This window comes from Gavia stellata, chromosome 2 (genome assembly GCF_030936135.1).
Source record: "Gavia stellata isolate bGavSte3 chromosome 2, bGavSte3.hap2, whole genome shotgun sequence".
NCBI lineage: Eukaryota > Metazoa > Chordata > Aves > Gaviiformes > Gaviidae > Gavia > Gavia stellata.
Window position 1 is genome coordinate 40904309 of NC_082595.1, and position 23032 is coordinate 40927340.

Sequence of the window (23032 nt, forward strand, 5' to 3'; positions counted from 1 at the left end):
TGTGTCACTAATGGCTGGGTGCTTCAGGTAGGTGTGGAGCCATGAAACACTCAAGCAAGGCAGCCACTCTGCTGAGCTGGAATGAGCAGCAGTGACTGACATCCCTAGAGCCCCAAGCAGTGCTTTCCAGGACCCTACGGCAAGAGACCTACCGTAATGATAACAAAACCATGTAAAACAGAGGTGATGCTAGAGCTACAGAGGCATCTGAATTAAGAATGCAGTCTAGTGAAAGAAAACACACAACAGAGGGGTTGTCATCATCCATGGCTAAACAGGAAACTGCTGAGACTCTAGCACAGGCATGGTGACTGCACAGACAAGAGCAAGTCTTTAAACAGTTGTAGACTAATGCCTCTGTATGTGGAAATTAATGTTCTTTCCACTTTATGAACATAACCCTGGCCCCTTCATTAACATAGTTCAAATAGAAGTGATGTATAAGGCTGAAGTTTCTCTTCAGCTAAACTGGGAAAAAAAAACTGGGGCCAGGGGAAGGAGTAGGATGGATATGATACACAACAGTTCTTCCTTATTGCACAAGCACAGTGTGAATTGCACTGCAGATGGAAATGTGGCAGCTGTTAGCATGTGCTCTTTGCATCCCTACTTAGGAAACTGTAAACCAAGCACCTGCACAGCAACAAGGCATTTTAACTCAATTCCAAACAGCTGCAACAAATAGATGAGTGGTTAAGCCTGAAAGCGTTGGTACTGCTTCACAATTAGGGCGAATTTTCATGAGCTAAGTAATCCTCTTCTGTATTGCATTCTACAAAGTTAGAAAGCACAAGGGAAGAAATACTAGCATCGGGTTAACAAAGTTAAATAAAATAGATAGTGCAAATTTTGAATAAATTAATTATCAGAGAACATTGCTATGCTATGGAGCTGGAGCTATCAAGTTGTAAAAAGTTCCAGCACCAGTGTTCTGCTTTAGCATGCACATGGTTTTCCTGAGTTATAAAAGTCTCCTGCCTTTCAGAGGAGTGCTGCTTTGAGCTGGGACCACTCATAACCATTTGTAAAACAGTTTAAAAGCTCCTTACCACAACTAACATGGTTAGGAAAGGGCAACTGTTCTGCATGCCAGTCACAGTAGGTCTCATTTTCCCAGGATATGAGCTGACAAGGATACAGGTGCCAGCTAGGGAAAAGAAAGCAGGGGGGGCAGGGACGAACCAAAAAAAAAAAAAAACACCACCCCAAAAGAAAGCCCACACATCTACCCCAAACCCCCCACTCTGTAGGTGTTTTGGAAAGGCAACATTTCTTATCTCCTCATGAACCATGGCTCTCGCTGCAGCCCTTCTTGTTCTGTCTTGCCCTCAGAATGTCTCTCTCCCTTTTAAACACACAAGAGTTAAGCAGCACTGGCCCTTCCCTCCATACAGGAACTCCCCTGGAGGGGGCTGGTATCATCATGTTCTGCATTCCAAAAACAAATGAACCTCTGAGCTATGGATTCAGAATAGACCACTTTTTTTCACCCTCTACCATGTATTACACAGGTTTCATTTTGTTCATTTAGAGTGAACAGGGCTGGCTAAGCTGTAGAACTAAACTACTGCTTTTAAGATGAGGTTTACTTCAGTTCTCAAAATACATCACGCTTTCAGTCTAAGTGGCCCCTTACTGGACTGCTTCCAAGGACTAAAGCTTGCGTACTTTCCCTTCTTACTCAGGTGACAGACTGAATATTTTGGTTTGCTTGCAATGGATTGATTTATGAGAAGAAATCTCCTCCTGCAACACAGCTGACAGCTACACACTCATCCTAACATACAAACAGAAAAATAAGTATTAAGAGAAACCACTTCTTCAAAATACTGCATCTTTTTCTTAACTCTGACACATATGGCTGTCCTTTTGAAAGGAAAGAGATAAATTTGTTTTCAATTTTGGAGACAGAAGTCTACAAATGCACACACTTGTATACTCACCTGAATGTCTTCCCTTCATTTCTGGGTTCATCATGCCAGGTCCACCCAGGGATTCAGGAGGTCTCAACAATATCTGCATCTCAGTGTCTTACTGGAGTGTCTCATCACCAGCACTGCTGAAAGTCCCTTTTCAGCGTGTCCAGCTGTCACTCACGACACAGTGGTGAATTTTAAGTACGTTAACAAGATGTTCACGATAACGGCATTTATACAATTCATTTGCCTTCTGCTCAGGCTGCCGGTTTTCCTTTTCATTGCTATTTGTCCTTCCCATCTGCCTTGCAGCATCTGAAGAGACACATAAGCAGGAATTCCACGGCCAATTTCGTACAGCGTGCATCTACCAGCTGAAACAACTCTAGACGTATTCAATTCATGAAAAAGCATGAAGTTTAGCTGTAAGCAGAACTCCAGCCAGCTGCTCTGAGACGAACTAGCAGAAAGAAGTGTTTCCAAAATAACAGGAGATGGACAGAGATGATAGATGTTTTAGTTACAATGACCACTGTTGAGCAAAATCCAAAATTATCACCTGAACAGTCACTGTAGAACCATTCTCAGAGACCTGCTTCTCCATTCCATTTGTCAAGTAATGCAAAAAGACAATTTAGATTTTACATCAATTGTGAAGTCAGGGTTATAAACAGAAATCAACTGAGCACAAAACTTAACACGCACACTGCCTCCTCAGAACAGCCCTACCAGAATAAATGTGTAGTGTTAAGGCAAGACCCAAGCTACCAGCCTAGAGTTTTGAAGCTTACAGTACCATACAGCCAAGGAAGAAAAACACATTTCAGAATTAATGCCAGAAAGCTTTTGTTTTCTCTCAGACTTACAAGGAGCATACATATGTGACCCTGCACCACTGCTGCCTGCACGGAATTAGTTTACACTGGCTGGACGTATTTTAATAGTACTTAATAGATACTGTAAACTAGCAATGATCCTACCCCTTGCTTAAACTCCAGTGGAATCTATGGACTGCCAGTAGCGCAAGGGCTGCAGTTCTAAATCTCAGCCTTTGTACAGGTTCTTTATTAATACCTTAGAAACAGTTTCAGGGTGGAATTCTCTAAGATCAGCTAGCAAAACCATCTCTAACTGCATCTTGTTCATCCCATCTTCTAGTTCTCAGCATCCCTTAGTCATTTAGCAGGGCTAGTTTGGGGTTTTATCATGCAATAGCTATTTTTCAAGAGTAAACCCTTTGATGCAAGAGTTCCAAGTCTTAAATCTAAGTAATTTTAAAATCTTGAAGATCAAACCAGATCCCATCAGTATCTGTCACATTTGAGAAAAATAGGTAACTTTTGAGCTAGTTCAAAGAGAGCTAGACAGAATTTGCATTTTAAAAAAGAAAAAATTTATTTAGACATCGGTTGCTCTTAAATTACAAAAGTTAAAAAGAGCACACAGTGCACTGACACACTATTTATTACTTCTGAAGCTGTTTTAAGACGTAAGGTGGCTTCTTCGAGGTAAGACAACTCAGCATGATCCAAATTCAACTATCCATTTCTCATATTTCTCAATGTCCGCAGCAGACACAGATTTAGAAACTTTCTTCAAAGCTATTTCGAAGTCTTCCATAGTTGTTGGCATGTGCATTTCATCTCGGGAAAGATTTCTTATTTCTTCCGGTGTCAAGCCTTCAATACGCCTTCTCATAGCCATCAACGATGCATCTCTATTAAGGATGGAAAAAAAAAAAAGGTTACTCAGTACAGGTTGGTGAGTTCACTTGTTTGACAGGCTCAACACAGCACTCCAGTTAAGCTGCTGCATTTGAAAAGATACAATAAAGAATTGTAAACTTTTACAGGAGGATCTCCAAGTGCTTGTACAACCCACAATACCACGCTATCCATATTTTTCAAATATGGATTTATCCTCACTGGATCTTTGAGCAGCTACTATTCACAGGCTAGGCAAAAGAGGTAAATACTAAATGATTCATCTAATGCCACCACAATCCTATGATGTAGCTGCTGTTTACAGTATTTTTAAACATGAACAAGGCAAAGTAACGGTTTCACTCCTCCTGTATAGGAGAAGTGGCTGGAATATTCTGAATGTTTCCTGGTCCAAATAAGAATACCACTTCAAAGACAGAGGGGTCAACAGTGTCTACCTCCAACCTACACATTCACAGCTAAATGTTAAACTACAACACCTGCTCAGCCTGTGGCTCCTCAAACTTCTGGCCTCAATAAGCATTAAGTGTTTTTACAAGTGAGTCATCTTGCTGTATTAAGTATGACTGCATTTGGGTTTCCAACAGTAGTATCAGTAGCAGCAGGTGACGAGCTGGTGAGGTGATAAATGGATAACACTGGAAGACAAAAGTTCCTGCTAATTCATTGTTATATAGCTTGTAAGAAAATGCCTACTTATTTTGTCTATCAGGAAAAAAGATAGAAGGGTAATCCTGGCGATATCACAACAGTATCATAGCATATTAGTAGGTGAGAACCCAAAGAGAAATAAAAAACTTATGCATCGCCTTCCAGGAGAATTTAGAAAGATGGTTTTAGCATATTCTGTTTCAGTTCCATCCCTTCCCCCCAAAGCAAACCATAACTGACAGACTTCACAGATCTACTAAATAATTGCTAGCAATTAGAATGCATAATACAATAACTAGAATTTCAGAACAACCCAAAAAAGTTGTCTTGTTGACCTCCATCTTAGTCAAATATCACCAAGCTTTGCTGTTGTATCATCATTTGTGAACTAAAAGCCAGTGTTACACAATCAGGAGAAGGGGGGGCAGCAGGGAGGGGGGAAGCACCCCATGCACCTAATTTGCCTCCAGACAACAGTCTACCAAAAAAAACCCCAAAAAACAAAAAGAAAACCACACCACCAGCATAAAACAACCCAACCAACTAACCAACAAATACGCACCATACCCCAACACACCCACAAAATTCAAGTGCAACTGCCACCACTTTCTTCTGTAAATTCATTTTACTGACAGCCATTCCAACACCAACTCTTAGTGCTTTCTCAAATGCACCCTTAGTACCTGGAGAAGAACCAAAGCTATATTCAAAAATAAACAGCACTGGAACACACAGCGGTAGTCAGTTCTGTCCTGTTCCAAAGGCCTTTCAACCTTCACAGTCCACTCAGAATGATGATTCAAAGTCAGTTCATACTCACATCTAATGTGCAATTTAGATGCATTTTACATTTCCTGAATGTCTTTTTAAAATAAAATTTCACCTTCATTTTCCATAGTTATATGCTGACTGTTAGGAACTGTACTGTTATCTTCAACTGGTTTTCACTCTGGCTCAGCAAACTTTGGATTTCACCTTGAATTCTTTAAGGTAGGAGAATAATTTGAGCAAACCAGAGTTCTTGGCTCACTTTTTCCTCAATTTTGCTTGTGGCACTAGCAAGGACTGTTACAGTCTACAAGTTTGAACTTTACTGTGTTTATATACTGTATGTCTGCACCATACGAAAGAACTTTTAAGTCAACCATATGTCTTTTTGTCTCAATGTAAATGAAACAATCATGTTTAAGATCTGTTTTTCCTGACACCATTAACAAAGTGTAAATATACAGGCTAGTATGAGTACTTTCTTACTCATTTAAAATCATGCATATCCAAACCCCAGTTTTTCTGGATTTCTGGTTGCTGCCACCTCAGTCATCTCTAAGGAGACTGCCACAAATGAAAGACTGGGGTGTTTCTTTGTGGGTTTTTTTTTGTTTTCTTTTGCTTTGTTTTTTTAATAGTATTTGTACAAATGGACTTTGATTACAAATACAGAGCAACAGTGTGTGTGTATATACATATCTATATATCTCTGAAATTCACTCAAAAACATTACAAACATTCTGACTTTTAAACAAGTGGATTGGTATCCACTATAAAATTAATTACAAATAACAAACTCTGAACAGACAGGAGGAGAAAAACTGCAGCTAAAATGTGCAAAGCAGCAGGCCAAATAAACTCTCTTTCACATACCATGAACCTATCAGCACAGATTCCTTTCAAAGCACAACCAACACCAAGACTGAGCAAAAGAACACCACAAATTAATCTCACAAACCTACAAATGAAACAAATCTGCATAACATTGATTCAGAGCAACTAACATACTATTCTTTTCCGAGACACTGTGTAAGCTTTGTTCAGGAAATAGTACTGAGCCTCCAAACTCTTAGTCCAGCCTTAAGTGGCCCTGCTGCTAAAAGCCTTTGGTGGCAGTTTTGCGCACAGGCCACTCGCATTCATCCCTGCGGCACAGAATATTATCCTCTCTGCTGTGCTGACAAGTGTTTGCAGAGCTGTATTAGGATCAAGGCAAGAAATGGATCTGCATTTGAGGAAAGTAGTGAGAAGATGTTTTTAATCTAGAACAGTTCTCTTACACTGTTCAAAGTACAGCCCCATAACAGTTGTGTTGACACAACTTGGAGCTCAAGCCTTGCACTGCCGCACTTCCGTGCTACCTCCAAAGCCTGAAAGCAGAGCCACACAGGTACTTATTAGATGACAACAGCATCTTAAGAAGTTTTGGCTCTTTGTCCCATACTACTGATTCCATAATTTGCCACTGCGGCAACTGTGTCAGTGCAAATCTTTAGATGTAAACCAGATGACTGATATTAGTCTCTTAAAAGAGCAAGCCTTTCCTTCCCTTTTCAATTTTTGAAAGAAAATAAAAGATTGGGGGAAGGTTAGAATTATTTCAGGAATCTAGGTTATAGAATATGCCCACAAATGATTATATGCAAACAGAACTGAGGAGAAGGGGAGATGGAGGCAGTAGAAGAAAACTTGTCAGCGTCATCCCTAAAGCCAATGTGCTGAGTACACAGCTCTTGTACTGTCACACAGGATGATATACCTTTTCTGCCATGAAGGAAGAACGCTCCGCATTTTTACTTTAGTTATTCTGGCCTCTGCCACTATTGCCTCTTGCACATGGCTGTACATTCCACCTCAGTGGAATGACTGCAACTCTATGAGTTAAGTCTACCATCCTGCGGATACTCCTCACACAAAGAATGTGGTGTACATGAAAGAACATGGAATTTTACCTAAATCATAGCTTGTTTAGATTACTATGTTGCAACTGCTCTTCATCATTATTATATGAAAATGTCAAATGGTCTAGGTAAATATTAATGCAGTATTTCACCTTTTAGCCATACATAAAAGACAAGTTACAGACTGTTTTTATCCAACAACTTTAATCATGTAAATAAGTTACTTTACAAACAGTTTTCTCAGAGTTTGTAGCAGTAGCAACACAAATGATGCAATGTTAACATACCTGCATACGTTGGTAATGTCTGCACCTGAATAACCTTCCATTTTCTCAGCTATATTTGCAAGGTCAACATCATCAGCCAGTTCCAGCTCTCGCAGATTTATTCTTAGGAGTTCCTCTCTACCTTTTGCTAATCAAAGAGTAGAAAATTGAGTCTGTACAACTTGCTTTCTGAAGATAAATAATAAACTGAAGAAGGATAAGAGGGAAGAATGAGAGAAAGGACACTGTACTTGCTACAAAAGTGAATGTTCAACATTTAGATTTAACCTGGTCCTGAATTAATAAATAAATTTGCATATATGTATCAATTAGATTTTTAAACCAGATGATCAAAACTACAGGAATATTGATAAAGTGATTTTAGCTTTTTCAATCACTCCTCTCCCCAAGTCTTCATACCTGATGGTAAAGGAATGTAAATTCTCTTTTCTAGTCTCCGTCTTAAGGCTTCATCAATATCCCAAGGAAAATTAGTAGCAGCAAGCACCATGACCATCTTGGAAGGATCATCATTTTCAGTAGCCCCTCCAACACCTGCATTGGAGAAAAGAGAAAGTAAAATGTATACGTTTTGTGAAATTCCATGTATAGAGAGAACAATATCCTCAATTCTGTAATATTAAAGTAGGTGGTCTATTGCACTTTACTGAGTCCGAGTGCAATAGAATCACTAAGTGCAATAGAGTTCAGTTTTTCATCTATATGACAGCCTGCAAGCAGAAATGGAGACTCAAGTTTAATTAGGAGCAGTGGCATAGGCCACTGCTCAGATCAGGAAGTTCCTCTCTATCATGGCTGGAATGCTTTTACAGCAGAGTTGTTTGTATTTCTGCCATTACATTGTTTGAATTTTCACATCAATGTCCTGTAACAGCATGTGAGGAAAAACAAGACCACGCCCCAAAAGCATCACCACACCAAAAACCAGACCCCCATCCCTCAACAGTATTCACGAACAGTCACGCAAAAGCAGCCTTACTCTCCTACAAAGCTGGCCTGAATTCAGAAGTGAAGAAAATGTTTCACGTACACAGGTGGGTTCTCACAAACTGCTGAAGTGAATGTTTAAATTTGGTGGACTGAATCACAACTTCTCAGAGGCAGAGAGAACACCTCAGTCTCTAAAGTACTGTGAAACTACTGCTATATGAAGAAGTTAATTTCATTAAACTTCTACCCTCTGCATTTACTTTTTTGCTTATAATCATAGCATTGGGCTGTGGAATAGCCATTGTACCTAGTCTGCTTGAAAATTTGCATATAAAACACCAGTTATGAACGCTCAAGTAAAACAACTTCAATTAGCTTACGTACATACTTATGAGAACAGCACTACAGCTCTGCTACTATTTAAAGTCAAACATAAAAGGGTATCAACATCAGAGAAACAGAAAAAAAATATACAAATCTTCTGACTCACAGATTTCTATCAAAAATTACTCCACAGATTAGCACTTTTCAGTTGATCCTTTCCTTCTCCCTGCGTACCAAGAGAGTATAAAAAGGACGCCTCTTATAGCAACTTTGCACAGTGTTACCTACTTTTAAACTTTGTTGATTTGCAAAATATTAACCAAATAGCTGTAATGAACTCAGTGTTTTAAAAAGAAAACTCTCCCAACCACTTCTATAAAAAATTGCCTTCATTTTTTATTTGTATCTTTAGGAGAAAAAAAAAGAGATTCCAAAGAAGTTAAGTGTAATGATTGCCTTTGAAGTTTCAACTGGAACAGGTGACAGTTCTTTTGAACCACTTTTTACTTGGTTTTGGAGAAGTAAGTGATATGCTAGGTAAAGACTGAGAGGGGCAATTAATACTTTTTTTCTTCTGCAGTTTTGAAGTCTTGTGTTCTCCACTGAATCTTCAATATTCTGGGTCAGTAATGTAAGGTCATTGCTCAGACGCTAAAAGATTGTTAAATAATTGGTATCTTTTTTCCCTCCACACTGATAGTTGAAATAGTGCATTTGTATCTTTTTACCCCAATTTTATTTAAGGCTTTTAAAAAAATTGCTTCTTGAGAATGAAGTTTTGATTTTTTTTCCTCCCTCAAGATTTCTCCAGTCCAGCACTTCCCCGTGATCAGGTTATTTACCATCCATTTGAACTAGCAGTTCTGCCTTCACACGTCGGCTAGCTTCATGCTCCTCTGAAGTTCCTCTGCGACTACAGATAGAGTCTATCTCATCAATAAATATAGTTGTCGGGGCATAAAATCGAGCCTAAAGAAAGCAAAAGACAAAGCAGAAACTGAAATGGCAGTCTATTCATATTTAAGAAATAGCAGCATATATTCAGAGCCGATTAATGACACATTTACCCCAATGAATCTGGTCATAAGTATCAAACAATACCTAACCTTCCCTCTCTTTGACCACTGCACAGAACAAGAGCAGCTGTGCATTCATTAATATAATTTGAGCAGAACATTTTCAGAAAAGTCCTATAACTGTTAGAGCTACAAACAAATGTTTAATAGCTAAAGGCAGTTTTACACATTAGGAATAACATTTGTAACTGTGAAAGTCATCACAGAATGCTTGAATAAGAACGCAGTTAAAGCAAGGATGAACATTAAGCTAGGACACCGTGATATGGAACCTGTCCAAAAGACAGGTCAACAGGAAAATAACTCTAACCTTTCTGAAAACAAGAGAGGTCAAAGACAAGGATCTGCAATAATAAAAGCTATTGTCCTACAGCAGTTGAGATGCTGTCCACTGTGTATATGCATTTTTGATTGATAGGTATGATATCAACTCATTTAATATGATCAAATTATATTGTAAAACATCTTTTATTTCCTGACTTTGTGACTGCTGTAATTGCAACTCTGCTGCCCCCTTCAGTACTGGGGACCCTAGCAAACACTGCATGCAAACCTGATAGAATATGTAGTCTTTTTTTCATGTGTTGAGGCAATTTCAAGTGTTATGTGCTCTGAAGCCAACTACAGTTTGGAAGTCCACTTACTTTAAGCACAAACAAAAACCCACCCACAACAACAAAACACGGACAGCCTAAGTAGAGTTCTCACCCAGAAGCAGTCAGATTCCATCTCCAGTTTTACATTCAAGTATGTTCTACCGCACTCATCAGCTTGTAGCGAGCTACCTTTAATATAACAAGCTAACCCTGAAAATGAAGACAACCTCATTTTTCAGTTTTTACAAAGCTATTTAAGAATAACCAGATCTTGAATGTACATGCCAAATCAGAAGGCCCTAAAGTGTCTGAAGCTTGGAGAGCTGTTTATGTATGCTACGAGTTCTAAATCTTGGCAAGGTTTCACTCTTCCAGAAGTAATTCTACTTCATTATCTCACTATTTATGTTCAGAAACTTGAATCACCATTTCAAACAGTAGACGAACAAGTTTCTCAGACTCTCCTCTGTATTTTGAGGTAAGTGTGGAAGAAGAAACATTGAAAAAAGTAGTCTTGCATTCAGTGGCTACAGCTTTTGCCAGGAGGGTCTTTCCAGTACCAGGAGGACCAACCATCAGCACACCCTATTAAAATGAAAAAGAACCACTTTTAGGACAAGAATCAAAAAAGAGACAATTTCACAGTTTGTTTAACAGTGTAATATTAAAATACTAGATGCAAACTTTCCCTTGAAAAGTTATTCAAAGGTAAGTATTTAATGACTATTGCTTACTCACAACAATATAGCTGAAGACAGTGTATTTAACTGGCTGACATCTTTATCTTGTTAGTAGTATTTACCCTAAATTTTGTTACTAAAAAGTGGAAAGAATTTATATAAACTGTAAAACAGCTGAAATTTCTTGTTCCACCAAGATCCAAATCTCAGAACCCTACTTATGATCACAGGATCAGATTTTTTTCATACCTTCCATGGTCTTCTAATTCCCTTAAAAAACTCCGGCATCCACATTGGTAAAACTACAGCTTCCTTAAGCAGCTTTTTGGCTTCTACTAAATCAGCAATGTCATCCCTGACAAGAAAGAGAAAAGTTGTTTGACAGATTCAGACAGGCTGCAAAAGAATCAGTCCACAGCTCAAAACAGTATGAAATTAAACTTATTGTTATGTAACGGCTCTTCCATAATTCATTAAAATGAGTTTGATTTATTTACATTCTAGTGGCAAAAGCCTACAACAGCTACAGTTGACATGTGGCTAGTAAACTCCAGCTGGATGCAAAAGCAAAGAGAGACACATTAATTATTTCACTAGAGCATTGTTGTTCTTATTCACAGAAAGAATAAGCAGAGTAAGGCAAGTTGGTTAAACTTATGCTTGTTATAAATGAGAGGTTGGCTGTCCCTGAAACTTGAATACCATCTTTCGTCATTATGAGAACAATTTACTGAAGACAAATAAATGGAGCTAAATTGAAAAAGAATTCTAAAAATTCTTTTTAGAGTTACAAATCTATTAATTCTTAGATACCTTATAGGCTGGTCTTATTTCCTTGAGGGTAACTCTCAGGGCATTCCACTTATCAGCATGTGCCCAAGTAATGTTTTGGCTTCAAAAACATATCTACATGGAAAATTAGTTTCAAATCTGAAGTTGTAATTTAAGATTCAATATAAAAACTGAAACATATATTTACATACTAAACTGAAATACCTGACAGCTGCATGCATATAAAGTTGTTTGTGGGATTGTTCAGGTTTTTTTTTTAAAGCCTACTTTATTTGCCAGGAGATTTTTGCTCATTTAATCCTCACAAAACCACCTAAGCTTGGAAACATTTGGAACACAAAACAACCTTTGTGTAAGGTTTAATATTTAACACATTTATGTAAAGGTACTGGCATGTGGTTATATTTTATACTGGCAGTCACATCACATCCAGCAAGATTTCAAAGGGTTCCTATATTGACATAACTTCTTTATCGATTGGTTTTCTATCTTGGTACGCCCCTGGGTAGCAAAACAGGTTTTAAAATGAAGAGACATTGGCAGATACTAGAATCTTATACATTGCAAAACAGTATCTCAAAAATTGATTTCAGGACTCTCAGAAAAGTTTGAGAAGCTTTGTATAGTCAGGTTTGACAAGGCTTTGAGCAACCTGATCTAGGGAAAGCTGTCCCTGCCCATGGCAGGGGGTTGGACTAGCTGATCTTCAAAGGTCCTTCCAACCCAAACCGTTCTGTGAATCTATGGGTGGAAAAAAGTTCTAAAAATATTCAACTACACAAGAAGTTTAGTTGCCTATTTAATGAGTAAAGAAAACTTGTAAGTACTTTTAATGCATAAGCACATGCTAAAATACATGTTTCTTTTTCCTCTTATACAATATGACAAAAATTAACTCAAAGACTGGCAGCAATATTCAAACTTACCATCGAATGTTGGGATTCTGAGAAATTATATCTCTTTCCAAAGCTTCTACTAAATCTTTATCATATCCAGTACTATCAAATTTCTTTGGTTCAGACTCTGAAATCTCAGACGTGGATTTGTTCTACATAAAAAGGATGTAACAATGGAAATACACAACAATGGTTATGCCACTAATGGATTTTTATAACAAGTCCACAATAGCATCGTATCTCTAGAAGGCAGCAACATCAACCAGCATGAAAATTATGAAGCATCCACATTACTGCTGCACTGCAGGATCTTTGTGGTTCACACAGACTTCTGTTACTGCCCTGGTCCCATTTCCTTCTCCCCAAAGCCAGCATATTGTACTGATGCAGTTTCTTTGCTTTAGCAGGTAACCAAAACTGCATACACCTATCCCAGTATAACAGTGTTCACCTCTTCTCCCAGAGAAATCAAAAACTATCTGAGACAGTAGCTGGGTAAGGGGATTTATGTGTGAGACTGGATCAGAAAGTGTCACACTGAGCTACAGTATCTCAAACCCTGTAAGTGTCATAAATATGCCATATATATGGGACACAAAAAAAAATTAAGCAGGACTTCTATATGTAGGATGAGCAAAGGTGATCTGCAGAAAGACCACAGAAGTAAAAAAGAGCTAATTAACTGATACAGAGCGTGGACAAGAACAGCAGAGAAGCAGCTCTGCAGTAGAGCAGAAGCAAAGAAACTACACAGCTGAAAGGGCTCAAACAGCAGAGACCATGCACCTGAAAGGAAATAAAATGCACTAGACACCCCCTCCTTTTTTTTTTTTAATACACTTAACAGCAAGCACTGGTGATGACAGAACAACTGTGACAAATAAAAAAAGACCTACCCTGCCTCTGTGAGAGAATTATCACTCAAAGACAACGTAATTTAGCTCCTAATAAAAGTAGTAGCTTGCATAGCTAAACAATTCCACCCTTGTAGTTTACACTATTTCCACAGGCCATGACACCTCACCACAACATAAGGTTGCTGAAGCTAACAAACTATTACATGCATATTTGATTTATTCAGACCCTGGAAAACTATGAATTTAGTGTCTTCAGTATGATCTCTCACTCTGGCCATCAGCTAAATTTATGGAGACCAGAGTACAAGCAAAAATTAAAGTATTCTTGATTGCAAAGAATAGATCATAGATCATTCTCTCTCATGAAGCATGTTGTGTTTTTGTTTGTTTGAAACTGAAAAGAGTCTGGAGCTAATACCAGCCCTCAACAAAAAAAATAAGTAAAGGTCTCCCTTTAAGATTAAATAAATCTTGAAATGCTTTGGAACAGGCAAGTCAATCTCAGTCTAAAATATACGAAAGCAATTAAGGAACCCACAAGGACATCCCATTTGAATAAGCTCCATCAGGCTCCGTTTCAGTAATTCAGTGGTATAATTTTAAACTTGGATATATACCTCCAAGTTGCAGTAAACAAGCCCACATTTACCAGGTCACTTCCTCCAGATGAGGGTGGGGTGGGGTTTTTTTGGTTTGTTTTTTTTTTTTTTTTTAAATCTGTAACCAAGACTGTCCATAAAGCAAAGATACCTTACAAGGTGAGATTCAAATTAGCATGCTGACTTGAACAGAAGAAACATTTTACAGACATTTATTTTATAATACACTCAATATTAAGAAAGCAAGACTGAGTTTCCCAACTTCATAAAGTTATTTGCAAGCTTACCTTTTCCTCTTTTCCTTTATTTTGCTGATCCTTTTTTTCCCGGCTGCGGACTGCCTTCCCTTTATCACTGGGATTTCGAGAGGATGGACGGTGAGGCCCTCTGACAGCTGCACTTATACGATTATTGTGACCTCTGCAATCACTGCACTGAGCAGACTGACGTCTTCTTGGTCCTGGCGAAGGTCTAATTAGTTGTAACATATGCAAAAAGCCTCAGTGTAAAGTCACTGGTGAGCACTACATAACCAAATCAAATGGTTACAAACTGAAAAGCCATTTTGCTCAAGATAAAAATCTGTACATCAGAAACAAGACAGTCATTTTTAGATAGTCACTAAAAATCCATTTTCCCTTTGCCACAAGCTCAGGGCTCATTTGCTTAAAACAAGCTCCTTGCTTTGTATATTTCATAAATAAAAGTAATCTTAGTATTATGGAGCTTAGGAAAAAAAACAAAACAAAAAACCAACCCCAATGTATTTTCTCCATATCGCAATGGTCTTCACTCTCCTACCTAAAGAAATGTAAAGGTTTCTTGGGAATGACAGTTTTAATTTTCACTTCCTTTTATTTTCACTTCTTGGGAAAGAAAATGTGTACGTGAGGCCTCCAGTTGTTTGAAACTAGACTACTTTTAGAAGCACAGATGAATAAACCAGTATCATGATTGGTATTATGGATTTCTTTAAAATTCAGTTTTTCCCCGTACAAATCCCGTTACTCTCACCAACACACTTTTTCCATGGGCCTTCATAAAACTGCAGCATTAATAAGCTATCAGTCAAGTTTAAGTTCGGGGATATTTCTAGACAATAAAAAATGGAAGACTCTGATTTGGAGAGCATTTACTTGAACTAGATCATGTGTTTTGACATATCATTCAAGGTATATCAGGATCCAGTACCTTCATAAAAGTTGTCTTTAATTGATTCACAACAGCAAGTTTGTTAGAACTGTACATATCTCTTCAGGGTGAAATGCATATTAGGCAACATGAATACACTAATGATAAGATCATAAGTGTTAAAGTCTTTCCACTCTCCAAATAGAGTGTCTACCAACCTATACTTTCATTTATGAACACTTAGCCACCTCTGAATCCCACCCCAAAGCTCAAAATAAAGGAATACTGTGATTACACATCTAATTTCCACCTAAAGTTGTGAATTCTGCTGTCTCAGTACAGGAATTCACTGTGGTTATTCCAATGCAACATGGCCCAAGTTTTCACTGTGGCTTTTTCATATTACCACAGCACAATACTTCACCAGCTGGCAAGATAAATAGAACAGAAACAGTTCTCTCAAGTCTTTCCCTTTTTAGAAACATGAGTTTGTGTATCTCTTCTCCAGAAAGCTTCAAAACATTTGGAAAAGTTCTACCTCCCAGACTCTATTCTTCCAGAAGGTTTGAATGAAATTGGCTAGTAGTGTTCCAAAGTTATTAAATGACATAAACAGAAACAGTGTGATCACTTCCAGAAAGCAGATTTAAAATAAATCAATTTTAAAAAAATGTTAAAAAGTACCCATAAAGACCGAAGTTATCTGTCTGTGAGAAACAGCTTATAAGTTCAAAGCCTCAAAGAACAGTTTGACAGTACAGCTAAGCTGATCTAATAGCCACTTTCTGTCAAAATGCACAGTCCCATGTCTGCTTTGCATGCACTCCTGTTCCCTCCTTCATGCACTACTACTGACATGTGCTAGAATCTTCAATTAACCAGTTCAGATAGCTAGTATCAGGAAAAAAAACCCAGCAACACAGGCCAAACAAACTAAAAGCCAAACAAAAAACCACTAGCCCCACAAAACAGCATCTTTTTTTGCCAGTTTAGCATCCTGAACCAGCTAATCAACAGCAAAAAAGACAAAAGTGAAAAAAACCTCAGGCAACTGTGGAAGGTAGGACTATCCTCTCAGCAGCAGCTACATTGTCCAAAACCACACTGCAACACCTTGGTTTCACAGACACTAACCCACCATAATTCAAAATTACTTCTGAAATAAGCAGGCTTGCCTGCAGCTGCTTGTTCCCACCCCTTCCCTTGAGCTAATGCTAGCCTAACTGACCAGTTCATGAAGGAGATCAGGGAACCACTTTGCTACACAAAAGAAACTGAGCTTGGACACTTCTAGATTTTACTGTTACTCTGATAATACGTTTTCATCCTTTTCATATTAGCTACATGCAGAATCATTTTAAAGTTGATAGGAAGATCAATTCAGGAATAGACTTGAGCTTTCACAGAATGACAAGTTTATCTTAAGTCAGGGCAGGGGAAATAAAAAACAAACCCAAACCACACACCAAAAAAAAAGCAGCTTGACATTAGTCGAGCCTATATAAAAGCCCCAGAATGTTCTGAAGTAGGCTGCCTCACAATGGCATCTCCTTCACCACAAATGGTGGCAAGCTGCTCATTAAGTGTTACACATCTAAGTTCTAGAACAAAAATTACACAGGAACAGGCTGAAGTCAAAGCACACTTTGTCCTGATAAATGTTAATTTAGGTCTTCAGGTTTCCTCTTACCTACGTTCAGCAGGTACTGGCAAAGACCAGACTTCTGCATCATGAGCTGGTAATTCTTGTTGTGAAGCTTTCAGGGGAGTACTGTCTAATTTAAAACTCTCTAGTGTTTTCATTATATCTTTCACATGCTTAGCTTCCACACTTATCTCCTGCCAAACCTGATTAAAAAAAAAAAGGTAGATTAAGCACATTGCAAATAAGTTTGTAACAGTCCTCTGTTCAAGCCCATGTAATGCCTGGATGGATTCCAGAAGGTTTCACAAGCTACCCGATTCTACTTCAATAGACAAGAATAACGCACATCAGATATTAAGAAGGTTTTCCAGCCTTCCTCAGCATGTTTAAAGAATAAACAAATAGACTTTGGATTTAACACCAAAGAGACTTTTGACAAATTTTGCATATTAAACAAGTACAACAGAAAAGAACGCAACCTAATAGACTGAATGTCAATGAAAAAAAAAGATGGCTTGTGTTAAGGATAAACTAACATGATAGCCACAACTCAGTTTCTATTAAGGATCTAAGTCACACTACTAAAACACTGAGAGGGAAATAAGACTATTCAAAATGATCCCAGCCTAAAAAACTTCAGCATAACAGGGGCACTCATCAGCAAGAAGCTGACAAGCCAGACAGTGCATTGCCTCCCCAGGGCTCTGTTCCATTGCCTGTTTTGTTATTGCCCAGAGCAAGAAGTCACAAAGACGACTTAAGTATATATATAGGCTTTTTTTGTTATTATATAGAACAGCACTACAGTTTATCAGAGATTAGTGTAAGTATTTTTATACTTTTGTTTACCAAGGCAATTTTTGCTACTTTAATGCTTTTACCTCAAAATGTCCCAGAAAAGTACTATTTACCTGTTGCCATTTTTGTTGCAGATACGTATCTCTGACAGAGTAGAGGTACTTATTCATTTGGTCAAGAACTCCCTGGTAGTAGACCATCGCAGAGTCATAATTTCCCAGTAAGGCATATTCACGAGCCAGCTTTACATTCTCACTGATCATAACAAGGCTCATGTTCAACATGAAGCTGAAAGAAATAGGAAATATTAAGGAAAAAAAAATAAATCCCAGGACCAGAACAAATTTTTGCAACTATTTTCATACGCTCATTACTTCATTTGGCATATCAAAATACAGAAGCTAGAAATATACTGGTTAGAAAAAGGCCCTACAATGAATGTCATCCATATAGAAAGATAATTGTTTCTCTATTAGTAGAAATGAAACTCTTCATATAATTGTTTAATGCAATGAAGATTCTGCTGAAAAGCATATACAAGATATGCAGATTTAAATGCACTGTTGCAAGCCACAATTGCATATACTCCTTCCCTCTTTATTCTATCATAAGATAAATTGCTATTTTACTGTCAGCACTACAACGTTGTCCATGCTATAATGGCCTGTGGTTTAAAAAAAACCCCAAACAATAAACCAAAGCCCTTCTTCCAGATGCATTGTTTTGTTAATTTTTTTGCCTTAACATGCCATGCATACAAGTCTAACGGTCTGATTTTGCCTTGTGGAGAACGCTATTTTTCCATTTGTTTGATTTTACAATTCTTCACCTTTATTCAATGTTTCTTCGAAACATATATCCACCTTCCATGCCCAGCTCACACCTTCCTATCACCTTCATTTTTACACTTAAAGGAGACTCTTGAAAAATGTTGAGTCTGCTAAGTTATCACTGAAAGGTAAGGAAAGGCCACAATTAAACATTTAGTGCGTAGCTACCCACTTTATTTAACATATTGTTCAAACCATGCTACTTTTCCCCACCAATAGTTTGTTGTCTTTTTTGGAGCCCACATCATGGACTGTGGCCACTTCCACTTTGTAACATTAGCAGAACCTGTGCTTTTAGATTAGAATAGCACAGAATTATTATTTATACAAATACAGCAACAAGTAGAAGCAGTAGACGACTTCTTTGCGGTACAGCCACTGCTCATATAGCAGTCATTCTATGTTCTTATCCATACTTATACATCCCATCCCCTTCTTCTCCAAGATACCTGCACTGTCTCCACTGTTCCTGTCTCTGGCACACCAAGAACTCCCCCACTCTTCTCCTAATTTCCTAGAACCAAGCACAGAAAACATTAAAATAAGCAAATAAACATGCCTGCAAGAGTTGTCTTGCTCTCATTTCGGTACCTGTACACAATACCAGTAAGAAGCAACTGCAGACAAGCAATTACAGCTAAGCCCTGGGATGAAGCATACTTGATACAGATCAACTATTTAAAGAATGTAAGAGGTACTAAACTCACATGCACAATAAACAGACTTAAGACTGAACACATTTCAAGATCAGGTCATGGTCAAATTCGGATGCATTATCAGAGGTTTCAGAAGCCACACTTTGCACGCACCAGACAATCTATTGCTAAAATATTAGCTCCCCATTGTAAAGAGGGGCTGCTAAGTACAAATCAAACAATTTAAGACTTCCACTCATTTTTCTGTCCCCTTCCCAAGTAGCTTTATGCACGGACACACAGCTGATCCACTGCTGAGCCAACACCCTCTACTTTTTGCTTCCTTCCTCTTCCTTCCCCAGTTTCCCTTGAAGCAGATCGCTGCTGTGAAAAGTTTCAGCCCAAACAGCGAAACTCTGGCAGCAGCGGAGCTGAAGACAAGTCTCTGACAGCCCACGCCCATCCACACAAAAGCGGCCAGTGGGGTTGAGTCTGGAAACCTGCTATCATAAGAACCTACACTATATAATCTCACTCCGGCCAGAGACTCGCTGAGCTGGCCACAATGATGTCTACAAGCCGATACAGTGACCAGCAACTACAAAGGCTACCATATCCCAGGCTAATTAGGCTTTGGAGACTTTGTTTGACTTGGGAATTTTTTCACTTTTTACCTCAGGACAAAGAGCCTGAAGATGTCTGTCAACTACTGTGTGGATCATCACACAGATATTACCAAAGTTTCCCCTGCTATATTTAGGAGCAAGCTTTTCCACTCCTGCTCATCCTACCAGATACACCTGTTTGCCTGTCCAGAGAATTCAAACCGATGACTAACACTACTGAAATCACAAGTTGAGCAAGATGCTAATAAACATTTTAAAAATCAAGTAATAGCAAGTTATTAAAGCCAAACTAGTCTTTCAAACGCAGAGAGAAGTGATATATAACTTTTTTTACACTGAATGCTGTAGAGCAATCCAAGCAGAACAGCAATTCTGTTTAAATATCCAGGGAAAAAAGAAAGCCTGTAAAAATAGCTTTCACCTGGAAATGTGAAAATAGCAAGAATCAAAAGAAAAATAAAGAGGCTACGTCAGAAAGATATGAACGCTTGGGACCAAAATGACCATACTGCACATAACAAAAGAGTAAATGTGATTTTTAGGTGAGAGAAGAAAGGGAAAGAAAGGACAGAAAGGCGAAACAGACACGGAAGAAGAATGAGCTAACATCTCATGGAGGGGTGGGAAAGCTGCTCACTTAAATTTATAATGCTTCCAACATAATCAAAAGTAATAATTCCAACAAAAACCGGGGAATCCATCCGTTTCATCAGTGGTACTGAAAATGCAAGAGAATTCAGTTTAAACCAGAAAACAAATTTGATTTGTTGCTTTACATTGACTCGTAAGAGCAGAAGAGCTTGAAGTGGCTTCCATGTACAAGGCTTTTGTGTACAAGTGGGGCAGAAAAAGCTGCTGAGTCTGCTTATATGTCTGGACATGCCGCCACTGCTACCACTTGAACACAGGCAGTGTCAGAGCCTATACACTAATGTGAGTCTATAGGCTTACTGCACCTGCAACTGAAGACACTGAAGCAGTTCTAAGATGGGGGAAAAAATGGAGTTAGAGTACTAATCTGAAAACAGATTAAGGTTTGCAGCAGAAAGTCATAGTAGACTGTGGCAGCTCAGAGTAGGGTGTAAAACATGTGGGAGAGGTGCAAGTACACAGAAATCCAGAGTTAAAACAGACCGGAAGGAATTAAAAAAACCCAAACAACCGAACAACAAAACTAATCCTGCACCACTTAATAATTTTTAAAGTATTTACAAATACCTAGTACTATCACCTAACATGATGTCAAAGCAGCAAGGCTGCACTTATCAGCTATGACCTTTGCATGAATCATGCCCAATGAAGTTATCTACGTTCCAACAGCAACTGAAATAGTAACGAGCTCGTAAAGTTTACAACGAATGGGATATAAGGAAAATAACCTAAGCAATTTGTCTTGCAAGTTTATTTCTACACTGTGTACAAACACACACACCTCACAATAAGAATACTCACTCTCTACACTAGTTGTGAGTATATATGGTTCCCTGAAATAAACACAATAGAAAACAATCAAATCAACCCATCTCGAGTAACAGACTGTATTTTATCATTTGCTCCAAGCTCCTAAAATAATTCTAGAGTTTGGAACAGCCAGGAGCAGCAGAGACCAAAACCTATCAAAGGTTCAAGATACCTCCAACCTTTGAGACTGAGGTTTTGGAACTTACTTCTGTATTTTATTTCAAAGATAACAGCCTGACCACCGTCAAGAAAACACTGGGGATAGAGTCATTGTGGAACACATGATGTAAGGAATTATCATAAGGAACGACTATAAGTAATTTCTGCTTGCATTCATACATTAGAATTTGGGAAGCTGTAACCAAACACAACAGTAATCCTGTTTCACAAAGAAATCCCCCACAACTTTAAAAAATAAAAGAAGAGATCAATACGCAGATGTTGGGATGGAACATTAAAGTTGGGGTCTATCAGTTACTATGCAGGACCCATCAGCTACTCCACTGACTCAGAGAACAGCCCAAGCCATACAAGGAAAACACTTCCTAAGAGTCCTTCAGTCCAACGTTAATGTTTGGACTATGCCAGAGCCTGAATTTTGGCAGACTGTACATGTTTCCATTATTTCAGCCTGCTATACAGGCTCTGACATCAAAGTAACCATGTAAAATTCAGAAAGTTCTCTCAGCAAGCTAGAACAGAAAAAAAACCCCGAAGTAATAGCTTTCAGGAATCAAATTTTACTGATGACATGGTGGCCTGCGATTGGACTGCATCACCCGCGAGCCCCCTTCCAGCTTTAATACTCTTCTTCGTAACATCCACTCCTAGCAACATTCGGTATCAACAAGCGATTGTGCTAATTACTTGGGAAATAGAAGAGATGCCAGACTTATTGGATACTAAACAAACTGGTTCTCATCCACTTATTGTATTTAACAGTAACGGCAGCGGAAGAAAAACCACCAGCAACCACAAACATAAGCATACCTAGCTGTTTATGCAAAAATAAAATAAAAATCACTAGATAGAGATACACTGTTGGCAGATGATTTTATGTTCTCAAGGCTAAGCCTTTCAAATGACTTAAAAAAAAAATAATCATATTACGCCCCATTTCATGGGGGCTGGCATTCTTTTAGACAGTCAATGTTAAATCAGCAAATTTCTCAGGAGTTTAGAAGGGTCTGCACCAGAACGGATACCTAGAATTGATGCCTCCTGCTTCTCTTTGTTTGGAGAGAAAACTAACATAATTGCAAAAACCTTACTTAATTAAGAAAAAAAAAAAAACAACCCCACAGGTGGAGGGGTAAGGGAGAAGTAGGCACCAAAGTTCAGTGTTTGAATTAGCGCCACTGGTGCCGTAACACAGCAGCCCACTTAGCCCGACTCCCCAGGGCAGGGTGCTGAGCAGCCGTACACCTGCAGGCAGTCGCCTTCCGATGACTTTAGGGACGCCACGGCAATGCCCCGTGCGGCTCCGAGCACGTGTAAGCTACAGCAGTGACATAAGACCGACGAGCGCGGTGTAATGGTCGCGGGTGTCACGACAGCCACGACCGCGGCGACTCACGCTCTCCAAAGCGGCGCCCGGTCCCTGGGCCACGGGACAGAGGAGCCGAAACCCTCCGACCGCCCAGGCGGAGGGGTGCCCGCCTTCCCTCAGGGCGGCCCACGCCACGCGGGGCGCGGGCGTCGCCCCTCGCCTCAGGCCGAGCGGGGCAGCGCGAGACGGGGCACCGCACAACAGCCACGCCGGGGGGGGGGGACGGACAGCCTGGCCGCCATAAGGAGGGAAACCACCGCCGCTCTCGCTCACTTACTCCTCTCCAGAGCTCGGCCCCACCACGGCAGCAGATCCCAGCAGCCACAACCCCTCCGCTTCTTCCTCCCCCTTCCTCCTCCA

The 23032-nt window shown here is 39.1% G+C and overlaps 1 protein-coding gene across 2 annotated transcripts; it reads right to left on the bottom strand.

The window, feature by feature from the left end:
- Positions 1 to 3401: 3401 nt before the first annotated feature.
- On the bottom strand, positions 3402 to 22984 carry KATNA1 (katanin catalytic subunit A1). Of its 2 annotated transcripts, none has more exons than XM_059835436.1 (11): positions 22950 to 22984; positions 17685 to 17859; positions 16819 to 16976; positions 14285 to 14468; positions 12572 to 12693; positions 11103 to 11208; positions 10600 to 10758; positions 9344 to 9470; positions 7647 to 7781; positions 7248 to 7374; positions 3402 to 3633 (listed from the first exon to the last, which is right to left on the bottom strand). In XM_059835436.1, the coding sequence occupies exons 2-11, from the start codon at positions 17853 to 17855 to the stop codon at positions 3435 to 3437; spliced, it is 1488 nt and encodes a 495-aa protein (XP_059691419.1). In that variant the 5' UTR covers positions 17856 to 17859; positions 22950 to 22984; the 3' UTR covers positions 3402 to 3434. The 2 variants fall into 2 exon arrangements, with proteins under 2 accessions (XP_059691419.1, XP_059691420.1); XM_059835437.1 differs by lacking the exon at positions 22950 to 22984 and adding an exon at positions 18851 to 18876.
- Positions 22985 to 23032: the final 48 nt, after the last annotated feature.

Excerpts from the sequence above, each read along its gene's own strand:
- KATNA1 (XM_059835436.1), bottom strand. The coding sequence starts at position 17,855 with ATGTTGAACATGAGCCTTGTTATGATCAGTGAGAATGTAAAGCTGGCT. Across the intron at positions 12,694-14,284 it reads ATAAAGGAAAAGAGGAAAAG|AACAAATCCACGTCTGAGAT; the intron begins GTAAGCTTGCAA and ends CTTTTTATGTAG. Across the intron at positions 11,209-12,571 it reads CAGAATCCCAACATTCGATG|GGATGACATTGCTGATTTAG; the intron begins GTAAGTTTGAAT and ends CTTTCTTGTCAG.